This window comes from Centroberyx gerrardi, chromosome 11, assembly GCF_048128805.1.
Source record: "Centroberyx gerrardi isolate f3 chromosome 11, fCenGer3.hap1.cur.20231027, whole genome shotgun sequence".
In the NCBI taxonomy this organism is placed as follows: Eukaryota; Metazoa; Chordata; class Actinopteri; order Beryciformes; family Berycidae; genus Centroberyx; species Centroberyx gerrardi.
Window position 1 is genome coordinate 12944872 of NC_136007.1, and position 18170 is coordinate 12963041.

The 18170-nt window shown below is 44.1% G+C and overlaps 1 protein-coding gene across 3 annotated transcripts in view; it reads left to right on the forward strand.

Moving 5' to 3' along the window:
• Positions 1 to 18170, forward strand: part of nbeaa (neurobeachin a) — an 89818-nt gene that overhangs the window by 12079 nt on the left and 59569 nt on the right. For all 3 annotated transcript variants that reach the window (XM_078286456.1, XM_078286455.1, XM_078286454.1), the window contains exons 2-3: positions 14429 to 14660; positions 17792 to 17892. In XM_078286456.1, coding sequence (XP_078142582.1) covers positions 14429 to 14660; positions 17792 to 17892 — 333 coding nt within the window. The remainder of the gene's footprint in view (positions 1 to 14428; positions 14661 to 17791; positions 17893 to 18170) is intronic.

Below are 18170 nucleotides of genomic sequence, written 5' to 3' on the forward strand. Positions count from 1 at the left end.
GCCATTTAGCTTTCATGACATTACTAGCTGTGTTGGCTAATCAAAGTAAAACATCTGGCAATCAGTAAACCTTGAAATCAACTTTGCATCATACCTTTATCTGTTTCAGTCGCCTTGCGGTAGCTGGGGATCTAACCAGTTCACCAAGCTATTTAAGATATTTTGCTATTGCAGTTGTCAAGCACATATGAAAAACTCAAGCACATAATCAAGGCTACCTTCTTTTAGTTGCAGCTAAATCTTGCTCAGCTCACTTACATCCATTAGTTCTCATTACTATCCATGAAAATATCCCCAAGGAAGATGGCACTGTTTGTAAATTATTCCAAAATAATGGAAGCTGTGTGATAAAGTATTAATGCATCAGATCCCTGAAGGCTATGCAAATAAGGCAAACCTTCCAGTGTACAAACGCAGGGAGCTGATATCAAAAATATGTTTAATGTAAAAAATTAGCATTGGTCAAAAGTCGCAAAAGGCCTGAATTTCAGTTGATCACCACAAATGCAAACTTCAGCTGGTTCTCTTTCAAGGTTTTACTTTCAAAGCACAAGCCTTTGACAACTGCTACAGCTCTATTGCTGTGTCTGCTGTACTTCAAATAATGTGCACTTCAAACAGCGTGTCTTCACCACTGTCCAGTGTTGAGGACAGGTTTGAAGTGAGCTGATACAGTGACAGGACTGTAGCACAGAAGCACCTCGACAGAGAAGCCGTTGAAGATTTCTGGTGCTTTTTAAACTTTTGACCAATGCTAACTTTTCACTGAAAACTGTTTTTTTTCTTCAAGTTTTTAAAACAGTAGATTAAAATCTGTTGAGATCTGAAATCTGTCTGTGTATTGTTGTTGTTCTACTGCTCAACATTACATGCTGTCGTTCTATCCTGTCTCTGTTGTGTGTGTGTGTGTGTGTGTGTGTGCAGTATGTGTGTGCACTGTGTGTGGTCTTTTTACACAATAACATACAGCATGCTCCACTAACCCTTCCAGCCCTACTTTGTATGTGTGTGTGTGTGTGTGTGTGCACACGTGTGTGTGTGTGTCATCCCCCACCTTGTCTTATGATGATGGATTACCAACACTCATTGGAGCTGCTTGCTGCCTCTCTTATCCTCCATCAGCTCTGCTCAATGGAACAGTACTCTCCATTGTTCCAGCGGATGGTGAGCGTGTGTGTGTGGGTGTTTGTGCATGTGCGTGTGTGTGTGCGCTTACATACACACATGCATGCGCATATCCTATCTGCCGCAGCACATACGCACAACCAAACCAAACAAACAGATTAGTGATCGTGAACTGAGACCAGACTGGCCTGAGTCAGGTTTGCTGGGCTTATCTGCTGACCTTTGAACTCAGCGGCAGCTAGTCTACACCTGCATCATCACACAGGCAGACAGACACACACAAAATGCACACACACACACACACTCACACACACACGCCAATGACAAGAGAAGAGCAGTAGTCATTGATGTAATATGAGTTAGACACTGAAGGACAACGCTGTGGTAGTATTTTTATCCATTAGCACTTTTTTTTTTATCCAATGACACACTCTTAATACCGCGGCACATAGTGATAAATTTCACTTGGTCGGTATTTTTCATAGCAAGAGTGTGTTGATGACTCATCCTAGTCCAAAATGTCTCTTAACTCTCATTTACCCTCTTGTGCCTTCTCTTTCATCTCTGAAAAGCCCGGTGAGGTGTAAGCAACATGCAGGACGCCCTGTAGGATTTCACTTCCCCTTGTCAGCTTCTGTGAAATGAGCGCGATCGAGTCGAGGAGACGGGGTGAGGAGGCCTTGTTAGAGCATTGAGACTCAGCCTTGGGTCCTTCCTCCCGAGGCCCCCGTGACAGAACACAAGGCTGCCCTTGTTACTGCCTGGCTGGAAAAAAACGAGGGAGGAAAATTGAGAAGTCGCTTCTCCTCCCTGACAGTATCTGATCTTTTTTCTGAGGGGAAGAGGGGGAAAAATGTGAAAAACAACACCTACACCCCCCCCCCCCCCCCCCCCCACACACACACACACTCACCCCCCACCCCGTATAACTGATGTCTTCTTTCTGCTGTCTCTGTATCTGCTAGAATTTAATAGCTTTTCTGCCATGTCTTCTACTGTCCATTCAATAGTGCCCCCTCTATAACCACCACCCCTCGATACTGTTTTTCTTTCTTCTTCTTCTTCTTCTTCTTCTTCTTCTTCTTCTTCTTCTTCTTCTTCTTTCCTTCCTTCCTTCCTTCCTTCCTTTCTTTCTTACTTCTTCCTTTCTTCTTCTTCTTCTTCTTCTTCTTCTTCTTCTCTGTGCTTCGTGCTTCTCTGTGCTGCTCTGTGCCTCATCTATTCATATGTTCTCTCTCTCTCTCTCTCCTCCACATCTCTGTGTCTCCCAGAGGGCTGAGAGATGTGGTCATTGGCCCGGTCTGAAACATTTTCCTGTAAATCATACGTTTGGCGTCTCAACACGTACCACATAACAGCTTCTGGTCTGTTAAGGTCCAGCCATTGCTACCATGACAGTGTCTTCTTGTCTGGACAGTAGCTGTAATAGTAGTAGCGATTTCAACCTCTGCCCATACACAAGTGACCAGTACACAGTGCCGAGGTTTGCTCTGATTCTGTGGGGATGGAGCATGGGTCCATTGCTCATGCAGTGATCCATTTGATGTAAAGTTACCATTTGGTCTTAATCTGTTTCAGGTGTTGAATAAGTAGATCAACAAATAGTTTTACTTGAAGTGATAATCCGCAAGATCCTTTTTTTGGCGTGATTGCTGTGGTGTTTTTGCACTGCACTTCCACTTAGCAAACAACGTTGCCAGTACTGTGACGTCTTTTTCCTTGCATTTTTTGTTGATGAAGTTTGGGTTTCGGCAGGTGCTGGTGTTTTCTTTGTCTGTTCAGCCATGGTGGCTATCGCTGCTCGTGCTAACTACCCAGTTCTTCTTCTTCGGTTTATTCCAAACAAACCGACGCTGCTGCTGCCGGAAACTTAACATGTATCACTTTCTGTGTGCCGGAACATTTTTCCTGGGAAATACCTGCCGGACACCGGATGAACAGCAAATGTAAAAGCTTTCATGAACTGAGTATAGGTTGAATGACTATTTATATCAGTGGGCGATAGAGAGTGGCAAGATGAACATTTATTTATGTGAAAATGTGGTGGATTATTATTTTAACTAGAACCTCTGCCACCACTGAACAATTCTCCAACACTGTTACACCCAAATACATATTTTCTATCACTTACATTTTAGACAGACTAAACAAACCAACACGAGTGAAAACATAACCTCCTTGGTGGAGGTACCAATTAAAAACTATAGCCAAATCCTTAATGAGCTAGCTGTACATAGTCATATTTGTTTGTGTTTTTGCGCAGCATAACTGTGACAGTATTTTGTTTTTTTGTGTGTTTGCAGTAAAAAACGAATGTTGACTGATATGTTCACTCTTCAGATAAGGATACAGTCCATTATTTGTGTTTTTTTTTTTATCATGTATTTGACAGACTCAGCTGGAGTAGCTTTGAGGTAGGATTATTTCCTGCCAAGCTGTCCTGTTTGATGTAATTGCAAGAAATGTGGATTTTGTGCTGATGTTTATACGGATGTTGTTGATGATCAAGAATGCTGTGTGAATCCATAAATAATAATATGTGGGTGAACATGCTCTGTTCCACATTACAAACTTTTCTCAGTTTAACTCTGAGTTGCTGTTACATACATTTCTTTCTTTCTTTCTTTCTTTCTTTCTTTCTTTCTTTCTTTCTTTCTTTCTTTCTTTCTTTCTTTCTTTCTTTCTTTCTTTCTTTCTTTCTTTCTTTCTTTCTTTCTTTCTTTCTTTCTTTCTTTCTTTCATGTGAGGTATTTTCTGTGAGATGGAGAGGTTTACACAGGTTTGTGTTTGTTGCCCAATAGCATGTGACAAGGCTTACTGCTAGATCCGTTACTAAGCCTCTTTGGCCAATCAGGTGGCAGACATTTTTAACTGCTGATGGATGAAGTCAGAGTTGCAATCACTTGGCTGCAATCTTCAACCCCTGTAGTGTGTATGTGCATGCATGCATTTCTAAACGTTTTGATTAATTATGAACTATAGGCAGATTCCTGAAGGATAGGATGCACTGATTGAAGAAACTGCTTTCAGATCTGACTGAAACTCTAAATACAGTTCCATTGTGCTCCAGTGACTACAAACAAGCAAATATACGCAAACCACTCACAGCTTTAAACATACATATCAAGCACATCTTTACATGCCACACTCTTTTAGTCCTTGAAAATATGAATACTACAGTTAATACCGCATTTCCAGTTGTTTTTCAATGAATTGTGCAGCCGTAGCGAGGGATTTGCTGCTCTGTTTGTCCACCAGTGTGTCTGTCAGCAGGGAGAGGAGGAGCTGTCCGTAGTGCTGAAACAGTCTGCTGCATCTGTCTGTCTGCTCTGTTTATCCGTCTGTCATTTTTCTCTCCCTCCCTCTCCCTCTCCCTCTCCCTCTCTCTGTCTCTGTCTCTTTCTCTCTCAACATTCGCGAACATTCACAGCATTACTGTTACTGTGCACTTCTGATGTCTGACCTTACAGTCTCGTTGCCTCCTTTCTTCTCTTGATCTCTTCCTCTCTGCTGTCTCTCTATCCTCTTCCTCGGTTCTGCTCTTTTTGAAGCTCCTTCCCCTCCCACTCCAGTAAACAGACTTGTGAGAAACTGGATATTTTTTTTGTTACAAGCTGGGCATATGCTAATGAAATGGAGCCTCATTATTATTGGATTATTTTGGGAAGATTCGCTCTATCTCCCCAGTTCTCTCACTCTCTTCTTCTCCCTCCATTCGTTTATCATTTTGTGTGTGCACACGCTGCCATTTATGTGTGTTGCAGCTGTTGTTGTGTGTGTGTGTGTGTGAGAGTGTAAGCATTAGTGAGGAATAGAGTGAGAATGTATGCGTGAGTGACTAAGACCTGCATGTCTTTTTGCAGTGAATTGTTGAAAAGGCATTTGCCCTTTGAACACTGAAAATGTGTGTGTGTGCGTGTGTTTTGTCTGCCTGTTTTCAAAGGGAAGAAGGCTTGTCAACTGCATTGTGTGTGTGCATATGCGTGCGTGTGTGTTTGAGTGTGTGCGTGTATTTCATGGGGCATTTGACAAGGTATGAGTCAGATGTGGGAGGCAGGAAAAGACACACTGAACTGGTCTGCAGCAAACTGGAGACTTTCTGGCTTTCATAAAGACAGATCTCCGCAGGTATTGCTGTCTTATCTCACTTTCTCTCGCCCCTCTTTCATCCATCTCTCCCTCTTTGGTTTCTGGTAGTGTTAATATAAACTGACAAGCTTGTGCATGGGAGCACTCAATAGCTGCGCTTTCCTTTGATGTGCGTACAGACGTATATGCATGGTTATTTTTGTGGAAAATTTGCCCTGGGTACAGCTCTTGGCACCGACAACACAAATGTCTCTGTTTTGAATCTAATAGAACTGTAGAGAACACACTTATTTGCTAGATTGAAGGTAGCAGTCGCTTGATTGGATTTTGTCAGCTTCCCCGCGCAGCGCCCTTCACAGGCCCGCACCAGCTGATTGGAAAGACGGCTTCTCTGCCCATGGGGCACGGTGTTTATGCATACATGACTTTTTCCATATGCCAAATTAAGCCATAAATTAAATCCTGTTGTGGTGCAATGCCTGACTATTTAATCTTTCATTCAGTGCATTACATTGCTGTTACATAATGCTTATTCTGAATACATCATATAGCAAAAAATGCGAATGCTAGAGAACAACAGACAAACAATCTCCACAGTCAGCTCCAACCAAACCCTTAGCCCTCTGTCCCTTCTCCCATCCTCTCTTTGTTGTCTATGATTGGATGGCGAGAGGGATGGAAACAGTATTGAAGTCAAGAGGGGAAGTGTTGTCACCGCATAGATTTGCTGTGTGTGGCTGACTTACTTCGGCTTGTAATGAACTGCCATCTGCACTCTCCTGCTGTGAAAATGGTATGCGTATGTATGATAAATTGCAACGTGCGTGTTCCGTGCATGTGTGTGTGTGTGTGTGTGTGTGTGTGTGTGTGCCTGTTTGGGTAGGTTGCATAACACATCACATTCATATAGCGAGATACAAAATGAGTCACTGTCACATCCCCCCCATGCGCGCACACACACACACACACACACACACACACACACACACACACACACACACACACACACACATCCTGGTTGGCTCGTTCTGGTTTCTGATTGGCTGTTTTGAAGCTTTTTGGGTGGTTTAGACTTCTACTGGTTAGTGAGAGAGTCTAGTGTACACACAAGTGTTGCAGTCCGAAGTGGGGGAAGAGGAAAGGTCTTATATGGACCCATCAGTCTTAGTCCAATCACCAAGAGTAGCTGGGATGGAGATCTGTCAGCTTCTGATGATCCATCAGCTCTGATATAATGTAACCTAGCATGCAGTTTGTATGCGGTATGTTTTTGCAGTGTTGAGTAACATCAGAAGTCTCGATCTAAGATTCCTTATAAGGTTTTGATGTTCAGACACTTTCTGACAAATTGTTGATTAGGGATGGGACGATATGTTCAATATATCGCAATACAAAAAAGTAACAATACGTATCGTGGGGCATAAAAATTAATCGCGATATTAGCTCCATTTTATTCTGCTGTAGTAACCAGAAATGAGACGGCTTGACCATCACAATTTCACAAGCTCTCCATTGAAATTATAATATGTGCACTTTGTAATGACATTTTTAAATTGTTGTTTGCATTTTAGCAAGCCAATGGCATTGCTAGAAAGATTTGTGGCTCAGAAATAAACATAATTCTGCACAGTCAGACTTTGTTATCATTGAACTTTTATTTATAACATCATATCGTGGTTGTATCGAATTGTTAACCCCATATTGCGTATCGAATCGTATCCTGAGACAAGCATAACATCCCATCCCTATTGTTGACCCCCACTACACACACACACACACACACACACACACACACACACACACAAACCTTGGTTGTGCTGGCCTAAACCACTCTTATATCCCCCGGTGTGGATTTATGTAATCATCTGCGTATTTTTGCAGTGTCTGATGGTGTGTTGAAACCCCGCTTTTCTCTCCACAGTTCCTGAAGTTGCTCTACTGTGATTTCCACTCTGCATGACCTCTCTCTCTCTCTCTGTTCTTCTCTCTCTCTCTCTCTCTCCCCCTGTGTTTCTGAAGTCATAAGTAATCTAGTCTTCTCTTACTGTACAAGGTCTGTGCTCTTAAGCTGTGCACTTCATGCGTAATAGCTCTTAGATACTCTGTACACTTACATGGCTGAATGCTTTATTTTGCTGACTCTGTGTGTGTGTGTGTGTGTTGTGATGTTACTGCTCTGATTAGGGTTTCATGAGTGGGGGCTGTGTCTCGTCCCATCTGCCATCTGTGCAGACACTGGTACAAAGGCCCATGGGAAATGCAGTCCAGGGGGGGTTTAGAGGTTCTACCCCTCCTCCCTCCGTCTCTGGAGGCTACAGTCAGTCAACATGTCATCATCTATCACAATCAGAGAGAGAGAGAGAGGGGGAGAAGGAGAGGGAGAGCGGGAGAGATAATGCCCTTTTCCAGTGCAACTTGTCCTTTTCAACCCCCAACTTTTCTTCTCCTCTTCTTCTCTGCTTCTGCCTCCTTAACCCCTCACATATCCCCTCATTCACCCTCTATCGCACTAACATTCACAACAATTATCTAGACAGTTCTCTCCAAAGTCTCACTACAGCAGGTTTTTGGCAGGTCGCACCCATGGTTGCTCAGCAAATTCCTGTCACCCCTTGCTTTTACGCCACCTGGAGTCTCTCAACCCCGAGGTTGAGGAAAACGGAGGTGTTTATACTGAGCATAAAGTTGAGAGGATGATTAAGTTGCTAACTGCCGCTCTGATCAATGCTGTTTACTGGTTAGAAATGAGGTCATGTAGAAAACAAGGAATGTGGATTATTGAGTGTTTAGTGGCCAGTTTAGCCCCACTGTAATCCATATCTATTTAGAGATTTGCTATGGTCTTCATCAGCGCGCTAAACCCTCCACTGCACATTGTAGGGCTGTGGGCAATAAAAACGCCCTGCCAGTCTGATAAGAAAACACAATACCGTTCAACCGCTCTCTCGCCCTCGTTTTCTATCTTTCTCTCTCCCTCCAACGTTTTCTCTCCTGTCCGTTCTCCTTCCTCCTGCCCCGTTTCGGTTCTTCCCCGTTCTCCCTCTTGTTTGTTTTTTCTCCCTTTCCCTCTTTTCTTTCCCTTTTTTTCCTCTTCTCCTCACTCTCCTCCAATTTTGTTCTCCTCCTCCTCTGCGTCGAGCCCTCTTGGCGAAGCGTTAAGTGTATAATCAGTGATCTCATGTCTAGATGGGCCTCTCGTCTCCTCTCTCGCTCTACACACAAAGGGACTGAATAGCCGTGGCTCACCCAGGGGACGCGAATGAGTAATCAGCCACACGCGCACACATACACACACACACACACACACATGCACACACACCTCTCCCGGGGCTTTGAAGTTGTATATTGATGATGCCAGTTCCAAAGGCTCCATTGAATGTGCAGAGAGAGCAGATTTGGCTATTGACTGTCCACTCGCCTCTCTGACCTGTCATCTCTGAGGGCCGTAATGAGTAACAGGTGCATCTGGCGTCAGCTTTGGCCTTGATAGTCATCCAATATTCAACAGTCAGTCACAGTGATCAGGCAGCGTAATCGGTCGTTTGATGTGCCGTCATGGCGGTTCACAGTTGGCTGTGGTAGGTGTGTGATCATTTTTAGTTCAGTAATGATAATAACGGCAATATTTGGTGGCACTTTTCAAAGCACAGTTACAAAAGCGCTGTGCCATGGATTAAATAAAAACAAAAAAAGATTAAAATAAATAGTAAAATTGTAAGGAAATGTAAACAAAGAACAGTAAAAAAGTAAAACGTATAAAGGGAGATCAAGGGCAATTAATAAAAGATATAATGCATCAAAGAAAGTCTACAAAAGAGTGTTTTATGAAGTGATTTAAACAATGCCACCCTGAGCTCCTCAGCCTCAGGTAGGTAATTTCAAAGTCTAGGAGCCCTGATGGCAAATCCCCAATCAGCTCTCGTTCTCAATCTGAAGCCAGTCAGTTTGTTTTTTTCCTCAAACAGTGATAAAACTCATTGATAAAACACAATAATAGCAGATTGATTTCTAGCATGTGGTGAAATTGTCTGCCATCCAGGAGAGAACCAGTGTTAGCTGCTCTATCAGTGTGAGAAACAGACCGGAGCCAAACAGTATTTTGAAAAACTATTTTATGGTTTGTTCTAGTCTACTTAGGTGCCTGATGGGGGGGATGGGGGATGGGGGGGGGGGGGGGGGGGGGGGGAACTGTCACATTGGATAACACCGTGTGCCGGAAAGTTTAGGAGAGTTTTTGAAAGTCAGTTGAGTGTGTTAAAGTTAATGTAATATTTATGTGATGTGACAACTTTCTAGGTAAACACCACCTACCTGGCAGGGCTGAAAGATACTGATGAAAAAATGTAATTGCGATTATTTAACAGAATATTGCAATTGTGATTTAAACTGTGCTTCATATTATTTTTTTCTTGTCAGAAATTCTTTTGAACTTGAAAAAAGAAAAGTGAAAAATAGATTTCAGTGTGCACGATTTACTGAATTTGAGTATGATGAAAGGCTTTTACCAATTGTACTTGATTCATGCACCAAAGATCACCCACAGCTCTAAAACACCTTGTTCAGAAATCCATTTTGACGCCGCTCTCTCTTAAGAAATGAACTGCAGCCTCTTAGATTTGGAAATTTGGAAAAAGTTCATATTGCGATTTCAATTTTGATTAATTGTTCAGCTCTACTACCTGGTACTCCAAGGAGGACAAAACAAACAGGAGTATTCGCAAACAGTATTTTACACAACATACAGTATTTACATAATCCATATATTTTTTAGCATGGGCGGCCCCAGAGGGAATGGAACCCCTAACTCTCTGAATGGTGCTCTTTAACGTGCCATTTGAAGGAAGCCTTTATCCAAAGTGTTACAGTACCACGTGTGCGTGCATTCTCAGCACGGGTGGACCCAGTGGCACTCGAACACCTAATCCTGGCAGAGTTAATGCCATGCTCTGCCCTTCGAGCTACACAGGAGCGTTTATGACCAGGGGCCTGATGGGAGAGGGTCAGAGGGACAGAGGGAGTGTTTGTTTTACCACCCTGTTATGAGAGCTGGTTTTGGCTGGTCGCGGTGCCTGTTCATATAAGCTCTTTGTGGTGTGAAGACAAGCCGTGGCACCGACCCCCCCCCCCCCCCCCCCTTGGCACAAGTAGAGCGATGCCAAGGAGAGTGCCAGCTTCCTTTAGGGAGAATGGGTCTGGATGAACGGGGCTGCGAGGCTCGTCAAGACAGAATTAGAAATGGGGGGAATAGGGATGGACTGGTGTGCCGTCCAAGACAAGAAACACAAAAGTGAAGCAGAGAGCAGAGAGACGATGCTCTGTATGAAATAAGGCAATATCTGCAGTATATTGCAAATGGGCATCTTTTAAAATTAATGTTTCTAATACCCACAGTCAGTGAAGTAGTGAGAATGAGAGGCTTCTGGCAGACGATCCTCCCTAAAGCCCAGAAATACTCCACAATATGAGGAGATTAGTCATCAGTGGTAAGTCCAGTGGGAGATATTCTCACATTTCAGAGTTACAGAAAGTGTTTCAAGGTTAAACATAATGTATATATAATGCTCTGAAGCTTGAATTAAAGTTTTCTTTCTAGTCATGTCGCAAGTGGATTATCTGTCTGGAATAATAACAATGGCTGTGCAATATTTCGGCCTTATCGTTCAGCCCTTGCATGTGTATGTTTTATGTATTTACAGTGTGAGCACACGTGCATACTGTACTGTACATACAGTATGCATGCCGCAGACACAAACACCTACCCACACATACATACACACACCACACATACACACACAAACAATCCAACCTTAAGTGTTTACCTGTCAAACCCTCATTAAGCCTTGGGGAATATCGATCGTGGGAAAGAGGCTGTCACTTCCTTAGCAACCGCTTGACGACGAGCAGCTTGACTCACCCTCTGGTTTCCTTTCTTTTTTTTTTTTTATGAATGGAGCACACACAGACACGAATGGGACACTTGGGGAGCAATCATTGTCATGAAGTTGCCAAAACAAACGTCTTCGACCAGTTGCCAAGAAGACAGTGAGGTCACTGCTCACATTGTCCTGAGGGCGGAGTGTGGCAATGCCAAGCCCCTTTATCCTTAGGCGTGTGGCATAGTGTGGGTCTGTGTGTGTGTGTGTGTGTGTGTCCTTTCTCCACTAGGGTATGTGTTGGGGTGGTAAGGGACTCTTGTGCGTGCTCACTGATGTGGATGCCTGTCCCTTTGTGTGAGGTTGCCCAGTGGGTTTCCGACAGAAAGACAAGGGGTGGAAACTGACACTGCACACACACACAGGGCGGGGGTGGGGTGGTGGTGGGGGGGGGGTGAAGGAGGAGAATGAAGGTTAGGAGTGTTTATGCAAAGGAGGCATGTACTCTCATAAAACGAATTAGTGAGCTTTTGTCCGTGTGCACGGCGGTGGGGGGAAGGTGATTGTGTTTGAATGCATTCAAGTGTGCTTGGGCCGCTCGTGATCAACCTTATTGCCATCTAGGCAGCACTTTTATTTATACATCAATTAAATGCCCTACTCAAGCAAATAATGGGCTGGGAAACGCTCAAGCATCTGTCATGTTTATAGACGCCATATTAAACAGAGAACACGCATTCCATTTGAGCATTTTCATATCGAAGAACATTCCCTCCCACACCCCTCCGCCCCCTCTTTCCTCTCGCTCTCTCTCCCTCCTCCCTCTCCATGTTCCCTGATGTTCTTGGACCAAGCAGCCCCCTTGGCGGCGTCTATCGGTTTCCGCCAGGTTTTAGTCGCCCTTCCAGATACCGCTTCTGCTGGAGGAGAGATATATTTATCTGGGCATTTCCTCCTTTCTCTCCCTCCGTGTCTCTACTCATGCTTGCCCTCCTCCTGTCTCTGTGTTGTTGGTCACGAGATCCAATTTGTTGCCATCGTTTGCATCACCCTCTTCATCTTGCGGTGAATTTCTGTGCACGGGTGGGAAGTGTAAGCAGAGAGAGATTATGCTTGTGCTGTACATGGAGAGGTATGCCCTTGGGGATACTGTGTGTGTGTCTCTGTGTGTGTGTGTGTGTGCACAAAACAGTATCTGCACTGTCTCCCCCTAAGCCACCGTTACATGGTATATTAAGCATCTGCAGACTGGCGGGTTGTATAGATGTTGTAGGACGCAGCGGCCCCCAGTGAGCTCTATAATTGGGAACCTCAGAGGAGAAGGGAAAATTCGATGCGAGGTGAATTAATTCTTCCTCCTTTTATTCCATGCCTCGTTCAAGGGGTCCAGTCTAATCTCTGCTAATGCGTTCACAGAGAGCACCAGATCAATTCACTTCGCTGAGAGATGGAGGGAGAGAGAGGGAGAGAATGAGAGTGAGAAATGAGAGGGAGTAGTGAGGGTGGGCAGAAGAGAGGCACGAGCGAGAAGCAGAGACAGGAACATGGAGAGCGTACAGTCGGATAGGTGTTTTCCTAATGGCAGAGCCCTAAGTCTAAGCCTGATCAATCTCTGGGTGACAACGGCGAACCTTAAAGCGAGGAAAGAGCCGCAGCACACCGGCCCGACTCTAACGTTAAAGGTCTCAACGGACCTGAGACCGAGTCTGTCGATTGGGCGAGGGCGTGATGAATGCTAGTGTTGCTAATGAGAGCAGCGGCTAATGTTCCTTGACATGGCTATCAGAGAGAGAGCATCCTTCGCCCTCTCTCCGCTTCTTTCTCGCGGCGCTACAGTATGCGTCGGGGTTGAGGTCAATTCACTTTCCATTCATTCAATTAAGCATGTGGGGTTTCTTCAAAATTCAAAATCTCTGGCTCTTTTCCCCATTAAAAGGAGTATAGGGAGAATTATTGAGAATGAATCCCTTGTTGAACGAACTGCAGCTTCAATTTACATTTTAAATCGAGTGAACTGAGAGCGAATTGACCCCGACCCCGGTATCCATGGACCCCATTACCTTCCCTCATTCTTCTGATGGATGTTGCTCTACCGAATGCAGATGGCAGGCTTCAACTTCCACCTTTTTCGTCTCATTTTGAGACGCGCCGACTGTACATGACATGATCCATCCGTCGCTTTCATTTTCCCCAGTCTGTGCAAAGCCTATACTTGCGTCCATGTGTATCCCTTGCGTTTTCTTTGTCTCTACTTGTAATCTGTCATCTGCTAGCCTTTCATAACCTATTCCATGGCTGTATTCCATCTGATTTAATAACCTCAATGATGTTCTGTTAGCTGTTGGTTGTCATGGCCACCATTTCCTGGATAGTAGGCCTATAGCGTGCTGAGCGTGAATTGTGTGGGTATGCTTGTGTGTGCGTGTGCGTGTGTATGCGTGCATGTGTGTGTGTGTGTGTGTGCACGAGGGTATGAGGATTGTACATTCACAAGTAATTATAGTGCATTAGCCATTACGAGACTGCATGTGCACTCTGTGCTAAGAGTATGGTATCCTCTGACTAATGGGTGAACACTACCTGAGAGGACAAGGACAGAAGAAATTTTACGTACTCCATGTATATGTATGTGTGTGTGTGTGTGTGTGTGTGTGTGTGTGTACGTCCTTATCAGGTTGCAGGAGCTCTGCTCTGCAGGACTGGAGTAGTACTTCATTCTACCAGATATGCGTTCTCTTTACTCACCTTGTATGTGTCTGTGTGTGTTAATCTGTGTCTTTGTATGCGTGTGTGTTTGAAGCAGAAGAGGAGGCCAATTTTATGCCTGCTGTATTTCGAGAGTGATTGTAGTTCACAGAGAACACAGAATGTTGTGCTCCTCACAGTCGAGAGAGAGAGGAGAGAGAGAGAGAGAGAGAGAGAGAGAGAGCTAGAAAGCAGAAGAAGAGGTGGGGGTGTGTGTGCAAAGATGAAGGACGTTTATTTGTTGCCGCATTCTGTGCGGCCCCCGGCAGAAGAAATGCTTTCCAAACCATAATCAGCATCCATCAGAAGCCAGGCTCGCCTCTCCTACAGACAAAAGGTTAAATGCTTCGCTAAATCATTCTCTCTTTTTCTTCTCTCCCCCCCTCCCACTTGCCTTCTTACTCTCTCTCCGCCTTTCTTTCCTTTCCTTTTCACCCCTAACCCAACACTTCCCTCCTTCCACTGCCCCCCTTTCCTAATATTTTCTCCCTCCCCTCTCCTGCTCCCCCTCCTCCTCCTCCTCCTCCCTCCCCCCCCCTCTCTCTCTCTTTCTCTCTCTCTCTCTCTCTCTCTCTCTCTCTCTCACCCTCCCCCAGCTGGTGGGCGGCGAGTTTGACCTGGAGATGAACTTCATCATCCAGGAGGCGGAGAGCATCGGCTGCATGGTGGAGCTGCTGTCCCACTGCGAGGTGACGTGCCAGGCCGAGATCTGGAGCATGTTCACCGCCATCCTCCGCAAGAGCGTGCGCAACCTGCAGACCAGCACCGAGGTCGGCCTCATCCAGCAGGTGCTGCTCAAGATGAGCTCCGTGGACGACATGATCGCAGGTGAGCAGTGTGTGTGTGTGTGTGTGTGTGTGGGAGGAAGGGGGGAAGATGTGCACAAGCAAACATACAGACGGAGGGGATAAGTGTACATTTGTGTACACATAGAGATAAAGACACATAAACGCATAGACATACACATGCATAATGACAAACACATAAACCCAACATGGAAGAAATGGGTGCAATGTGGGAGCTTTGCTTTTTCTTTTTCATAGATTATTGCTCTTTGCATTCAGAGCTTTTAAAGGGTATATTATTGATATACCTTAAAGTCAAAAAGTGTTTTTTGATTCTGATGTAAAATGAGTCTCCTGTAAAGTTAAGTAAGTCTGGGTTCATGATGTTTGTTCAAATATACAAAGACACGCACATCAACACACATAAGCACTGTGAGTGAGGAGAAACCCAACCTTGGATACTCATCATCAATGAATCATCAATCTGTGATGATCAGTGCATTCCAGGAGCGATTTTGTAATGAAGGGTTGTAATTTACTTTTTTGGTGTACCCACATTCTCTCAACCTGCCTCGTCTATTTCTACTTAAGTTAGAGATTTCCTACATTACCCAGAATGCCTTTCATCAACCCCCCAGAGAGCATGAACTTGTTGCATTTAGCTGTGAGCTGCACGTGTAGGTGGAGAGAGCAACGACAGCATAGTAAGAGAAAGCAAGCAGGAGCTTTTCCAGTCGAGAAAAAGTGAGAGTCGCGTTCACTCAAAATGCAACATGTCTTGGCTGCATTGCATCATGGTCTATTGAGACTTTTGTAAAATTGGTGTCTCTGCGTCTTCTGCGATGGACTTCTCCCTGTATGATGGTTGAACGCAAAATGGTGTCTAGAAATAAGCCCTTGATATTTGATTATGATGGACTGACACCAAAACCAGACGTTTACCATGGCTATTTTAGATAGATGAACATATTTTTGCTATCAAACTGCACTGTTAATATCTCAACATGATGTTGCACCGTGTACATTTGGCCACTTATCCACGGGAATAAGAAACCACCAAATAACAAAATGGGCCCAGAAATGCATGGTACATTGCCAGTAGCTGTTTTTTTTAACAGTGTTGAAGTGTTTTAGGGTGGACAAAATTATTGCAGATACGCAGAAGTACATGTGTGCACACATTTTATACTAGCCAGCCAGATTGGTGCAGCACAAGCAGAATCATGGCCACAATATGTTTCTGTGTGTGCTGCAATTTGTGTGGAGTGCCTGATTGTAAAATAGCACATAGGTCTCTTTACATGATCATATTGACCTTGACTTCCCTGTTCTAATGCCTCAGAGTCTCTGTCCTCTGCTCCCTCCCCCTCGATGTCCTCTCTGTCCTACCTACTGCCTCGGGATAATGTGTTTTATAACTTGTATGGCTGATTACTGCTCACCACAGCAGAGTGTGGGGAGCCCAAATCAATTTAACGTCAATTCTCGCAGACTCCAATTCTGAACCACGATTCTAACGCTTTTCTAAAACTATTTAAAATGACCTACATGGATTGATTGTACACGAAACGGAGCTGAGGGGTTTTGAATCTGGGACGTTATATATTGCGTTTTCTGCTTATACCCAGCACCTCAATGAGCTAGCCTTCTGCTTTATTCCCTATCGCTGGGCCCTAGCTAATGAAATACAGTGGGAAGACTCTATTCATATCCAGCAGGCCTAATGGGAAGAACAGCCTTTGTAAGCAGACTGTCTGTGAGAGGACTGTGCTGTGCTGTGCTGTGCTGTGCTGTGCTGTGCTGTGCTGTGCTGTGCCGTGCCATAACCAGATTGATCTGTTGTGGCTGTGCAAAGCAAAAGTCAATGTGGCAGGAAAGTCATTTTGACCAAATGACTACCTTTTAATGCATTATAGTGTTTAATTATATGTTTCAATGGTGATATACTAAAAGGAAATAAGTAACTTTTTGCCAATTTCATAACGTGCAGTTATAAAACAATAGCTTTTTTGCATTCCGGAGTATTGTTAATGGCAGGTTGTTATAGGTACACTACCAGTCAAAAGTTTGGACACACCTGACTGTACTATGTTTTTCATTATCTTAAAGCAATTTTGATCTAAAGGCAGACAAATATAAATAAATAAAAAATTTAGACAAATATAAATAGGGAAGTTGATGCCTATGTATGAATTTCTTTCCAAAGCCTTTGCCTTTCCATCAAGGCAAAGGGCGGCTACTTTAAAGAATCTAAGATATAAGATAGTTTTGATTTGTTTTTGGTCACTGCATAATTCCATTTGTGTTATTTCATAGTTCTGATGATCTTTACTATTATTCTAAAATGTGAAAAATAGTAAAAATAAAGGAAAATGTGTGTGTCCAAACTTTTGACTGGTAGTGCAGACAGCCTACTGTAGGTAGACAGGGAGATAGACGGCCTATAAAACTGTGAAGAAATGAAAATGGAAAAAAGGAAAAACAAACCTGCAGCTTTCCCGTCATGCACGTACCTGGACATGCAGAGTTTTCTTCATGGACAAACAGTACCTGAGGAAGGTTACATGACCAACGCGTATGCCATTTTCCAACAGAATGTTTTAAAAGTAAGAGTTTCTGGTAGCTTCTTCTCATTTGCAATATGCAGTAATAAATACTCTTGCGCACAATCTGCAAGCCTGTCACTGCTGTAGTTGTTATCGTACCAAAATGCATTTTAGGCAAGCTATTACATGGCTCCGCATTTGTTCAGATAATAGTGGAGAGTACTTAATTCATTCCCTGAGTGTGCGTGGCCTGCTATTACCCGATGTATTAGGATCAATACACACCTTAAGACGAGACAAGATATTACATTGTGGTTCACACATCCACAATTTTCAGTATTGCTACGTGAAGCAATTACGAGACTCAAGTTTCAAGGTTGTGTGCGTGGAATGGGGAAGCGCGGAGTATTCGGGTAAAATACGCTTGAATTTTCAGCGCACTGAACAACAGATGACACAACACACACGCACGGTATACACACTGTCTCTTTCTGTTGACCTCACCATATTTCATCAGAGGAATGTCAGCCCACCAACGTTCAGGAGACTGCCTTCTAAATGCTGATTCATGAACACACACAGTCTCATTTCTCCTGTCTTGAGTTTCTGTGTCTGTCTGTCTCCCTAGACCTCCTGGTGGACATGCTGGGAGTGATGGCCAGCTACAGCATCACAGTGAAGGAGCTGAAGCTGCTCTTCAGCATGCTGAGGGGAGACAACGGCATCTGGGTGAGTCCATGGTTGATCAAATAGCGGTTATCATGGTGGTGGATTATTTGTTTTTGTGTGTTAGGGCTGCAAGATTATGGCTGAAATAGTTTTCTCAGTTAGATTGTTGTGCCCCATGATGAAATCGAGCGGGGGACTATGGATCGGTCTCCTCATATGTTCATTTGTTCGTCTAAAGTGCGATATCTCACACACCGCTGATTGGATTTTGACAAATCTTGGGGGAATGATGCATCTCACCACTGTCCTGACATTTTAAAAATTACACCAGTTGTCCC